The 12,113-nt window shown below is 39.7% G+C and overlaps 1 protein-coding gene across 5 annotated transcripts in view; it reads left to right on the forward strand.

Moving 5' to 3' along the window:
• Nucleotides 1–12,113, forward strand: part of GRHL2 (grainyhead like transcription factor 2) — a 169,719-nt gene that overhangs the window by 61,499 nt on the left and 96,107 nt on the right. For all 5 annotated transcript variants that reach the window (XM_053558834.1, XM_053558835.1, XM_053558838.1 and 2 more), the window contains exons 4-5: nucleotides 1,083–1,482; nucleotides 10,833–10,888. In XM_053558834.1, coding sequence (XP_053414809.1) covers nucleotides 1,083–1,482; nucleotides 10,833–10,888 — 456 coding nt within the window. The remainder of the gene's footprint in view (nucleotides 1–1,082; nucleotides 1,483–10,832; nucleotides 10,889–12,113) is intronic.

Raw genomic sequence — 12,113 nt, forward strand, 5'->3', positions numbered from 1 at the left:
ACAGAATGGTGAAAAATATCCTCCCCCCCTCAAATGACCATATTTGTTCTCCTGCTCTTTTTTTGTATTTTAAAACATTTTTAGAAAGTTTTCAAAGATATACCAAAATACGCATAGTACAACGAACCCCCAAATTCCATTCTCCAGTTCAGCAATCATAAATTTTTATCACACTTTCTTGATGTCAACCTTTTTTCTTTTTTAGCTTTTTAAAATTTATTTCATTTTATTATTTATTTATTTAATTTTGAGAGAGGGCCTTGCTATGTTGCCAGGGCTGCAGTGCAGCTGCGTCTTCATAACTAGCTGCAACCTTAAACTCTTGGGCTCTGGCAGTCCTCCCTCCCACCTTGGCCTCACAAAGTTGCTAGGATGACAGGCATGAGCCACCACACCCAGCCTTCTCTTTCCCTTTCTTTCTTTTTAAAAATTTCAGTAGTATTTAAAATAAATGCTTGTCCTTATGCCAATTCACCTCTTACTACTTACTTCTGATTTGTATCTCTAAAAAACAAAGAGATTTTATTACATAAGCTCAAAAATATCATCCTGAACTAAATTAACAAACAATGCTTCTTTACCATCACTTAATTTCCAATCGGTATTTATTTGCCTTAAAAATCCCATTACTTCAGAAATGCCTCTTTGGCTTGTTCAACTTAGGATCCAAACAAGATCAACACATCATATTTGAGAACAAACCTCCTGCCCTTTCTCCTTTCTTCCTGCCTTTGACTTGCTGACATATTTAGGTCAGTAAGATGTGCTATATTCTGGTTTGCCTGATTGCTTCTTTTTCACGGAGTGGAATGTGAGATCTAAAGGTTTGACTAGATTTAGGATTATTTATTTGACAATAAAAATAAAATTACAGTGGGGCTGAGTACTTCACATTGCGGTCACCCACTTGTAGTGGCCCAAAGATCGGCTTTATTCCCCCGTGAAGTTAGCCATCACCCTTTCCCCTACTGGCATTAGCAGCCACTTACCACTGTCTACATCGGTTATTTTACTAGGCGTAAAGTAATAAAGGTGATTTTTCTAATTCTATCCTGTTGCGGGGGGTGGATTTGAACACACAGAAACTGTCTTGGCACCAGTGAAGCCCAGAGTAATATGAGTGGAGGGGAAAACCGGGTGCAAGTCCTAAAGACTGTGCCAGTGAACCTTTCCCTCAATCAAGACCACCTGGAGAACTCCAAGCGGGAACAGTACCTCACCAGCGTCCCCGAGAGCCCCGCCATCATCCCCGTGTCGGTGTCCGGGATCACCGTGGTGAAAGCTGAAGATTTCACGCCGGTTTTCATGGCCCCCCCTGTGCACTATCCCCGGGGAGACGGGGAGGAGCAACGAGTGGTCATCTTTGAACAGACGCAGTACGACCTGCCCTCCGTGGCCACCCACAGCGCCTACCTGAAGGATGACCAGCGCAGCACGCCGGACAGCACCTACAGCGAGGGCTTCAAGGACGCGGCCGCCGAGGTGAGTCCGGGCTGGGACCCAAGGCCACGGCCCCGAGCTAATAGTGTGTGTGTGTGTGTGTGTGTGTGTGTGTGTGTGTGTGTGTGTGTGTGTGTGTGTGTGTGTGTGACAAAGGAATTAAACTGTGAGTTTTAGGTTCATTTATTTATTTTAAATGTATTTATTGATATTCTGATATTCTTCCTTTTAAACAGGTAGAATTTTACTGACTCAGGTGGGCTAAGAAAACCCTTGCGTCACTGTATGAAAGCATGTTTCTATTTTTCTTGACTCTTAGGTGACAGATGCCTTTTTTTAGTCTTAAAATTAAATGTTTATGAGGAACGATGAGATGTTTGCCGGGAAACTTACAGTTTTGTGAAGTTTGCCCTTTTCACCTACTCTAGTTTGGAACCTTTCCAACTTGTAGGGAGCTAAAGATGGTGCTTTTCCATTCCTTTTTTTTTAACAACAGCATCTTTAAAACCTTGTGTGATTGACTACTCATCTTTTTATTAAGTTAATAAGAGTTCTTTATATAATGTGAATACATCAGTTTCATTTTTTGTAGTCCATTAGCCTTTTTGTTTTCTTAACTACATCTTTCTAAGAACCAAAATATTTAATCGAAGAAGTTCACCTTATCAGTTAAGCCTTTTATAGTTTATGCTTTTGTAGTACCATTTAAAAAGTCTTTCCCTAACCCATTGTTACATGATTTTCTCTCCTTCCTTCCTTCCTTCCTTCTTTCCTTCCTTCCTTCCTTCCTTCCTTCCTTCCTTCCTTCCTTCCTTCCTCCCTCCCTCCCTCCCTCCCTCCCTCCCTTTTCTTTCTTTCTTTCTTTCTCTAAGTTTCCAATCCATTTTAAGGTGATTTTAACGGAGGCAGGATTGAGGACCTTTTTTCTATATCCAGTATGGCTGGATATCAGCTGCTCCAGCACCATTTGTGGACAAGATGATCTTGTTATGTCCATTTATTTGCCTTTGGAACTTTGTAGAATAGCAATTAATGATATGATTGTGTGTCCCCTTTCAAATTTTGGCCCAGAATCCGTAATGCACATTTTTATTAGGCTGAGGCCAGTTTTTTCAGCATTTAGGAGCAGTGCCTCTGCATTTGAGATGTTGGCTGTTAGCTCTCCTTTTTTTAGCCCACCCAGGTCAGTAAAAGACAACAACCAAAGAGGAGAATATGTGGTTTCTAATTCTTTTAAAGAGGAGCGAGTGTGGTGGCAGCTTAATACCTTCAGTATGCTGCCTAGTTAGTGGCCCTTAGGACAAATGCAGCTGCCTGAAGTTAAGATTTCATCTCTAAAGAAATTTTTTTTTGGGGGGGGACAAAGTCTCACTCTGTCACCCTGGGTAGAGGGCTATGGCGCTATCATAGCTCATAGCAACCTCAAACTCTTGGGATGATACTACAGGTGCCCACCCACAATGCCTGGCTATTTTTCTATTTTTAGTAGAGATGGGGTCTTGCTCTTAATACTAATTTTTAAAAGTAAATATTTGATGAGCACTTACTATGTGCTACGTATCCTTCTAAGTGATACATACTCATTTAATCTTCACAAAAGCCCTAAGTGGTAGGCACTGTTATTGTCATCTGTTTTCTAAATGAGGAAACTAAGACACTAAGAGCATCCATGTGTTCATGGTCATTAGGCAGTAGGTAGAGAGGTGGGACTCAACCCCAGCTGTCTGGCTGTAGGGCCTAGATCCTTGACCATTGCCTGTACACTTTCAGAGAAGACTCTGTGGGGCCTTCGAATCCTCAGTAGTTCCGTTGCTTAAGATTGTGACTCATTGAAACCTTTTTTACTTTTTTTTATTTCAGTTTTAGGCTGGGCTCCGGCATATGGGGCCAGTGCCCTACTCCTTTGAGCCACAGGCGCTGCCCTCACTCAAACCTTTTTTAAAAAATCTGTGTTCTTTGTATTATCTCATCTTTTAGGTATTAGGGACTAGGAGAAGAGGCACAGAGGGTTGATAAACAGGGACTAGCTCTCTGCAGAGAGTTGCAGAGAGCAGCTCTTGGAGATGAGGGCCTATAAGTTGCACTAGCAGCCCTGCTACTCCTGGCATCAGTCAGTGTTTTCTTTTAAATCAGGAAGTGACCCAAGCAAGACATGATAAATTCCTTGCCCATAAGAGGCTGTACTGTTTCTTGGGTTCTGGTAGCTTCACAATCAAACTTTCAATGTCCTTGTAATAATAATTTTAAAAAATCTTAACATTAGTTCCCTTAGCTTCCTGTGTCACATTGCTTAAAATAGTTAACAAACATACTAAGTGAAGATCTTGTGGAGCTGCTGGTATTACTGAATGTTTGATTTGCCCTCAAGTAGTCAGGGGTGTTTCTGTAGGAAAAGAAAATAACTGAAAATAATACTCCGTAATCCTGAGTGAGGTACGTGTTTTTTTACTAAAAGATTGCCACTGGTGTAGATATTTCTCACACAGTGTAGAAATATTCCATTAGTCACAGAAGAGTATGGATGTCATCCAATGTCAACGGAACCATCATGCTATTTGGGGGACGTGCTATCAGTTGTGTTTGTATTGTAGATAAAGAGGCTTGTGAAAGGAAGCTATTGTATTTAGGGTTTTATTTTGAAGTAGATGAGAAAGTAAAGAAACTTACCAGAAACTAAATGTGAAGATTATTCCCACTGATTTTGGTTGAGCTGTTCTCTTTATCTTGGAAGTCGGTGTTGATATTGCATATTGTATTTCAGCCAGATGTAAATGAAATTGAACGATCTTCTATGATCTTTAGCCATCTCGTTGCCATCTGGTTATAGGATTAAGTGATTTCAGAGTAAATTCACCAGGAAAATTTCATGAAGGAAAATTTGTCCAAACTCTAGTACTTCTTGTAGGCATACTATTAAGATGTCTAGGACCCTTGTTGAATAAACAAATTTCATTTGCCATTTGAGACTGTGTGTGTGAGTGTGTATGTGTTAGCAAGAAAGAAAGCAGTTTGCTTTGACTCAGGCAAAAGACAGTGGTAACATTAAAAAGTGCTTTAATAGATTGATTTTAAATAATTTGATTGATGTTTTATTCTACATCTTCTTTGTAGCAACGTTTGGCAAGTATTTGTTTATACAAGGCATTAGGCATTGTGGTAAAGCAAGAGTAGAAAGCATATGGGGGCATGCCCTGGATTCTGCCTTTTAGAAGCTTATATCTATGAAGAGAAATAACGATAGCTGTTATTCATTGAGTTCTCTGTTCTAGGCACCATGGTTTATGTCTTTTATTTCTAATCCCTACTACAATTATGGAAGGAAGATGCTATTTTTCCCATTTTACAGATGAGGCAGAAGTTCAGAGAGGTTAAGAAATTTGCCAAAGATCACACAGCTATTAAGCACAGAGTATAGTTGATAAACAGAAATCAGAGTGGCAGTTTAGACCAAAAATATTACATAGGAAACATTTAAAAGTTAAGGGATGGAAGAGATTTTATTTAAAAAACATCACACACAACTATATCTATCTATATCTATATATATATACACACACATATAGTTATAATAAGAAATTAAAGTGAAAAGAAGAATTTGCTTATTCTTGTACTACAATTTTGTGTAAGTCACTTAACCATAGTTTCTGATATAATAAAGGAAACTGAGATCTCAGTGATTTAATATAATAAGTTTATTTCTTGCTAATAAGAGTCCTGATGTTTATCTGCAGGCAGCTGTCTTCCAATTGGTCACTCAGGAATCCAGGGTTCCACCATCTTGTGACATTAGCCTTTCTCTTTACATATGGCTTCCAGTGTCACCCTAGCAGGGGAAGAGAGGTCACAGAGATGGCATAATCACTTGTAAATACTTTGACCTAGAAGTGGCACATATCACCTTTGCTCACATTTCACTGGCATGAACTAGTCACATGATCATTCTAATGCAAGAGGGCTAAGTTTAGTCTTCCCATGTACTCAGGAAGTGAGAACTATTTTTGAGTGACCATCACATAACTCTACTATTTATTTCATAATTCAACTTCAGGCATATTATTTGTGGAATTGACTTGACGTAGCTTGCAAAGAATCTTGAAATGAAAGCAAAAAATGATTATTTGGCGTTATCCAATAAATGTATTATGGTAAGTTCATGTTATATTCGTCAGTAGACTGAAACTGGAAGCAATCCTGGATCTAAACCCTTTCCAACATGATTGATTGATTGATTGATAACTGGTAGTCCATTTTCCCATACACATTTAAAGAATAAAACCTTAAAATGTTGCTTCATCTACTAAATTGAAACATGGCCTCATGTGATTAGTGCACACAATTCTATTATGGTTAACTTAAACATATGATGTGATGGGCATAGCATGACCAAATTTCTGTCATGCATTATTGTGTTTTTATGGCATCAAGCAAAACTTTGGAAAATCCCTGGCATATACATTTAATATTTTAGGAACATTTACGTTTCTCTATGCGTAGTCAAATTTGATAATAGTCTATTGAATGACCCACTATTTGGATTCATAGTGGTCATTCACCCACATCATGCATAGGATGGCTATGAAAGTTCCAGTTCTGTTCTTTGACTTTGCAGCACCCTTTGATACTGTTGATCACTGTTCCCTCTGGAGATGCTTTTGGTGTCCTGTCTGTAGCTTCTGTTACCACCCGTGTCCCAAAGACATCCCAATTTATTTCTCCAGCCTAGTGCCCTCTTCTGAGCTCCTAATCTTTATATCCAACAGCCTATTTGACTTTCCACTCATCCAAAATCTAACTTACAATCTTCCCTTATATTTTCCACCTTCATAAGTGGTGCTGCCATCTTCTAGTTGCTTAAGCAACCAGAATTTTTTCTTGACATTCTACTCTACACTCATTCCATCTCCTTTGTTGTCAATTCTATCAATTTTACATTCTTAAGATCTCTGAAATCCATCCATCTGTCTCCATTGTTCTTCTACCATACTGACCCAGGGTATCATTTTCTGTGATCTGTAATACTGCTGTATCTACTTTTATGTGCTGTGCCTGCAATGGTCTTTTTGAAATGCAAATCTGATCATGTTGTCCATCATTTTTTCTCCCCACCCGCTGCTCTCAGATTAAGGTCTTCTGAATCTTCACAGCTTCACAAGACATTGTAGAGTCTGCTTCTGAAATGCCCTCCTTCCTCATCTCGCACCTTTGGTCTTGGCTCTGATCTCCAATCAGTTCTGTGAACCTGATATCCTCCCTCCTGACTCAGGACCTTCATTCACGTGGTCCATGCTCTAGAACTGAGCTGTGCAACACCATAGCCACTAGGTCCTACTAACTACATTTTATATATACATGCAGCTAGAGGCTACCATTTTAGATAGTGAAGGTATAGAACATTACCATCACCCTATAAAGTTATATTGGACTATGCTGTTCTAGAATATTCTTTATCACCTTCTATACACTTCCTCTGTGTGACTTCCTTAGGGAAGCCCTCTATATTCTCTCTTCACTTCCTACTAGAGTCAGTTTTCTTTTGTCCAAGTCCACCAGCCACAGACTGCCATGAACACATCTGTAATCAAAGTTACGCTTATGTAGCCCCCTCAGCATGGGACCTGTGGGAGCATCTCTGTCAGGGAGAGTTGGGAGGAGTCTGCATGGTGTTTGGTCCTGTGTTACTGAGTCTAAACTAAGGAGAGATTATGGAAGTGACAACCAACTCCAGATTGGATCCTGTCGGAAGATAGAGATAACTAGAACCTTGGTATCTCAGTAATCATTGTTCAGAAGATGGGACGCACAAGTGGGGCCGAGGAAGCCTTTGTAAAGAAAGCCACTGTCACTCAGAAGGAGGGAGCTTACTCACTTTTGTAGCTGTCGTACTGTCGGGGGCTCTGTTGGAAGCAAGGCTTGCCTTCTGTGGGCCTTTCCTGTGTTCCCCTGGAAACCCTGCACTCTTTTAGGAGCATCAAGATTGATCGTCCCTGGTGCCAACTCTCACCTTCTTGTAGAAAATGAATGTGATGCAATCTCATAGAACTCTGCCTCTCTTCTCACAGTGCTGGCACACAGTTTTTTAAAAATGAATAATTGTTTGATTAATATTTTTCCTCATTAGACCAGAAGCTTCATGAGGGCAAGGATTTCCTTTTGTCACCAGTATATCCATAGACTCCAGCCCAGTGCCTGATATAAAATAGATGTCCAGTAAATAAGTGTTGAAAGGGTGAATGAATGAATGAATGAATGATGGAACCTAAAAAAATCAGTGGCTAATCAAATACTTAAATTTATTATTATATCATTTTCCCACCATTGAAGAATCATTGTCTTTTGCAGTAGATTCTTAACAGATGTTTACTCTCCCTTATCCAAGGAAAAACTAGAATTCTGATATTTAAGATTTAAATATATTTACTATTGCCTGATGTCTACATCCCTTTAAATGAAATCTATTAAATGTGTGTCATCATATCACTTTCTTTAATATTATTTAAAATTATAAAGATAATAGAAGAGAATTAAAGAAAAAAATTTAAGCTTGAAAAAAGGTAATATTCTGTAATATATCAACTATTTTCGTTTTCAGTATCCTATAATATGCCTATAATATATCAACTGTTTTTGTTTGTTTCACACTTCTTGTTCACACGAGCTCAGGCAATGGAGGAGGATTAGGTGTTTCATTCAGCCTGTGTAATAGTTGACAGTCTCTCTGAGTCTGTAGATTTATAGTACCACACCTTATCACATCACCCAGGTAATTACAGCAGCCGTAGGATTTATAAGTCCTGCTTTGGTAGGCTAGCCCATGCTCAGGCTGCAGAGCTCTGTGGCATGAACAGTAAATCATTCTGGAGATGTTTAGTAATGCTGATTCGCCATGATTTTTGTAGTTTACTGCATATTCTGTCAGGTGAAGACCTTGAAAATTTGTCTGCAGATCTCAAAGTCACTTCTTCAAATGCCTTTTTTTCATCATGCTACCAAATTTTACTCCAAATGTACTAATTCCAGCTATGCTAAATGTAAATTCCTTTTCCTAAGTCAGCCTTGTTCATAAGAACTTTTTTTGAGACAGAATCTTACTTTGTTGCTCTTGGTAGAGTGCTGTGGTGTCATAGCTCACGGCAGCCTCAAACTGTTGGGCTCAAGAAATTCTCTTGCCTCAGCCTCCCAAGTAGCTGGGACTACAGGTGTGTGCCACAATGCCCAGCTATTATTTTAGAGATGGAGTCTCACTCTTGCTCAGGTTGGTCTTGAACTCGTGAGCTCAAGCAATTTACCCACCTTGGCCTCCCAGAGTCCTAGGATTACAGGCGTGAGCCACCTCACCCAGCCCTAAGAACTTTTATGCTAGCCAAAATGGCAGCCACTAGCCACATGGGGTAAACTGGTATTTGAAAAGTGGCTAGTTGAATGAGGAACTGAATTTTTTATTTTATTTAAATCTAATGAACTTAAAATGTTTACTAGCACATGTGGCTAGTGGCTGCTATATTGGGCAAAAAGACTTAGATTTTCAGATCGTCCCTTCATTGCCAGGGTGGGCCTGTGCCCCATGCACACGCCACAGGCCCTCATTGTTTTGTCTTCATTTGTGGGGGTCATCTTTTGCCTAGATTATTTTCTCTCAGTTCTTTCAATTAATCCATGTTCTCTGTAGCTTCCAAAAGTCAAGGTGAAGCTTCTAACCTCTATGAAAGCTTCCCATAATTTTACTGATCTTCCTTTTCTGGCAATGCCCACACTCTGCTGTTCTAGTTAGGACTAGAGAAAAGGAATGGGTGAATAATTCTGCATAGGTGTTGACATATAGTTATTTGTTGTATTATAGTTTATTTTGTTGTTGTTGTTCATCGGAATTCACTCTATCCCCTAACCAATTTTTATTGCTGTGAGATTAGGATAATGTCTTATGTACTTTTATATTTCTTCTGGCACCAAGCAGATGGTGAAGCCCCAGAATATTCCTGTTGAATGCTTTGCCAATTGACAGATTGAGTGCAAAAGAAATACAGATCTGTTCCTTTGATTCTCTGTTGCGATTATTCACAAGTCAACAAGTATATGCAATGTTCATGGGATTCATTTGGGTAAACTTTGCTTGGATGCAAGGAATAAGACTGGATAAAAAGAAGGATCATAACTATGTATGTAAACTGCCATATAAGGTATCCCAAATTCTAGAGACAGTGATTAGGGGTTGTGAAGATGTTTGAAAAATAACTGTGAGAAACCACTTCCTGTGGAAGGAAACTCTTGAAATACTCATTAAAGAATGGAAGTTTATCTCACAGAAATGAGAGGCAGGAGAAAATGGCACTTGAAAAATGTGCACAGTGGAAGGACCAGGTCGGGGGATCAACCAAGTGCTTTTTCACCAATATCCTATTGTATTCTCTTTAGGAGCAAGAGTCAGGGCTTTTGGTCATTTACTTTTGAAAAAGTTCTAAATGTGGCAAAGTCCATCTTATTTGCACTGCACGTGTAACAATTGAACATCTCTACAACCACGCTTCTTTATGTGAAATACTAAACTTAGAGTTTTCCCCCCAAAACCTACTCTTACAATATTGTGATAATAAAGGTTCTTAGAAGAGGGTTCTGAATATGGTGCAATTATTATTTTATAATAGTATTTATACATGTACGTAGTGTTCATTATGTACCAGGCACTATTCTTAGTACTTTATCAACCCATTTAATTCTTCTAATTACTATGAGTAGATTTCACAGATGGAGAAAATATAGCATTTGCCTCATTTTACATAGGTGACAGGTAAGAGGGGTAGAACTTCCTCTACACAAGAGTCAAGAAACTGTAGCCAAGAAACCATGCTCCCAGTCACTCTACTATATTGCTTTTTTGCTATGTGGGCTCTGTGTAATACTGTTGCATTAATTCACAATTTATAACATTTGGAGTAAATGTTGGAGACAATAGAAAAAGGAAGAGATATTTTATGTGTTTGAGAAAATAGTTTCTAGTACCTCAAACACTTTAGTAACACCTGTGCACACATGACTAACATACCAAGCACAAACTGGTGAGCGTAGCTCTTGGTGAGCAAGTGATTGGTGAGTTCTGTTAAGAAATGGTAATATAATGCCAAAAGTATGTAATTTTCCTTTCTAATGAAAGGAGAAAATAGGTGGAGTCTTACTCTTGCTCAGGCTGGTTTTGAACTCGTGAGCTCAAGCAATCTACCCACCTTGACCTCCCAGCGTGCTAGGATTACAGGCGTGAGCCATCTCACCAAGAACTTTTATGCTAGCCAAAATGGCAGCCACTAGCCATGTGGGGGTAATCTGGTACTTGAAAAGTATTACTATTATGGTATGATGACTTGCCTATTTGTTTTAGTTTTGATGACTTTTGCATTTTGCAGAAATTTCGGAGTGCTTCAGTTGGGGCTGAGGAGTACATGTATGACCAGACATCCAGGTAGGTCACCAGGAGCTCATTCCTAGGAACAGATTAACTGATGACCCTTTAAGTATACCTCCGAGTTATACCTTTTTTTTTTTTTTGGTGACAGAGTCTCCCTTCAACACCTTGGTAGAGTGTTGTGGCGTCATAACTCATAGCAACCTCAAACTCTTGGGCTTAAGTGATTCTTTTGCCTCAACCTCCCAAGTAGCTGGGACTACAGGCACCTGCCACAATACCAAGCTATTTTTTTAGAGATGAGGGTCTTGCTGTTGCTCAGGCTGGTCTCGAACTCTTGAGCTCAAGCAATCCACTACCTGGGCCTCCCAGAGTGCTGGGATTACAGGTGTGAACCACAACACCCAGCCCAAGTCATATTTTTAAACCTGATTTTCTTACAGACTTTTACAGAACAATCTGATTTCCTTTGCTTTGATTCTTTTCTCTGTACAAATGACTCCTACGTCATTGTTTCCAGTCTTGACCAGCTGTCTGGGGCCTATACATTTTCTTCCTTCTCCTAATGGCTAGACGTTCCTTCCTGGGTGTTCCTCTGAAAGTCAAACTCATGTGGCTCCAACCCAGCAGGTATGAAATGAAACTCCTTATCTTTCTTTTCCTTTTCTTTCCCTCCTCCTCTTGTTTCTGCTTTTATTTTCCTATTGTGGCTCATGATGTACCCACTTTCAGCCAGCCCAGCTGGACCCATCAGTATCCACCTTCCTGTTATACTTTCCCAGCACTTTCCAAGTGCTAAATTGTCAGTCCTTGCCTGTCCTTTCCCTTTCAACTTACACTTGTCAACTTCCTCTTAAACTGTTGTGATACAATTGACCTCCTTCCAGGACTTCCTTTTCTGTTCTACTGTGCACACAGCTAGCTACCAGCGACCATGCACTCAGGTGTCTTCCATGTACCAACAGTGCAAGTGGGACTAGAGAGAAGATACAGGAGATGCAGAGACTTCTGGGGGAGAAATGTGTGATGACAGACAAACTGCAGTACATTTGCCAAATGATGAGTCTTGCTACAGACACACAGAGAACTAAGTGGACCTGTGCATCTGGGTGGTGGCTAGTTTTGAGGATGTGGGAAAACAGGAGGTAGGTGTTCCCAGGAAGTGGCATTTGAGCTGGCTCTTGAAGGATTAACAGCAGGTGCTTTTTAAGAAAAAAAGGAGGATTAAGATCATTTTAGGCAGAGGGTTCATGATTAAAGACACGGGTTGTGCTCATGCCTA

The sequence above is a fragment of the Nycticebus coucang genome, chromosome 13 (genome assembly GCF_027406575.1).
Source record: "Nycticebus coucang isolate mNycCou1 chromosome 13, mNycCou1.pri, whole genome shotgun sequence".
Taxonomy (NCBI): Eukaryota; Metazoa; Chordata; class Mammalia; order Primates; family Lorisidae; genus Nycticebus; species Nycticebus coucang.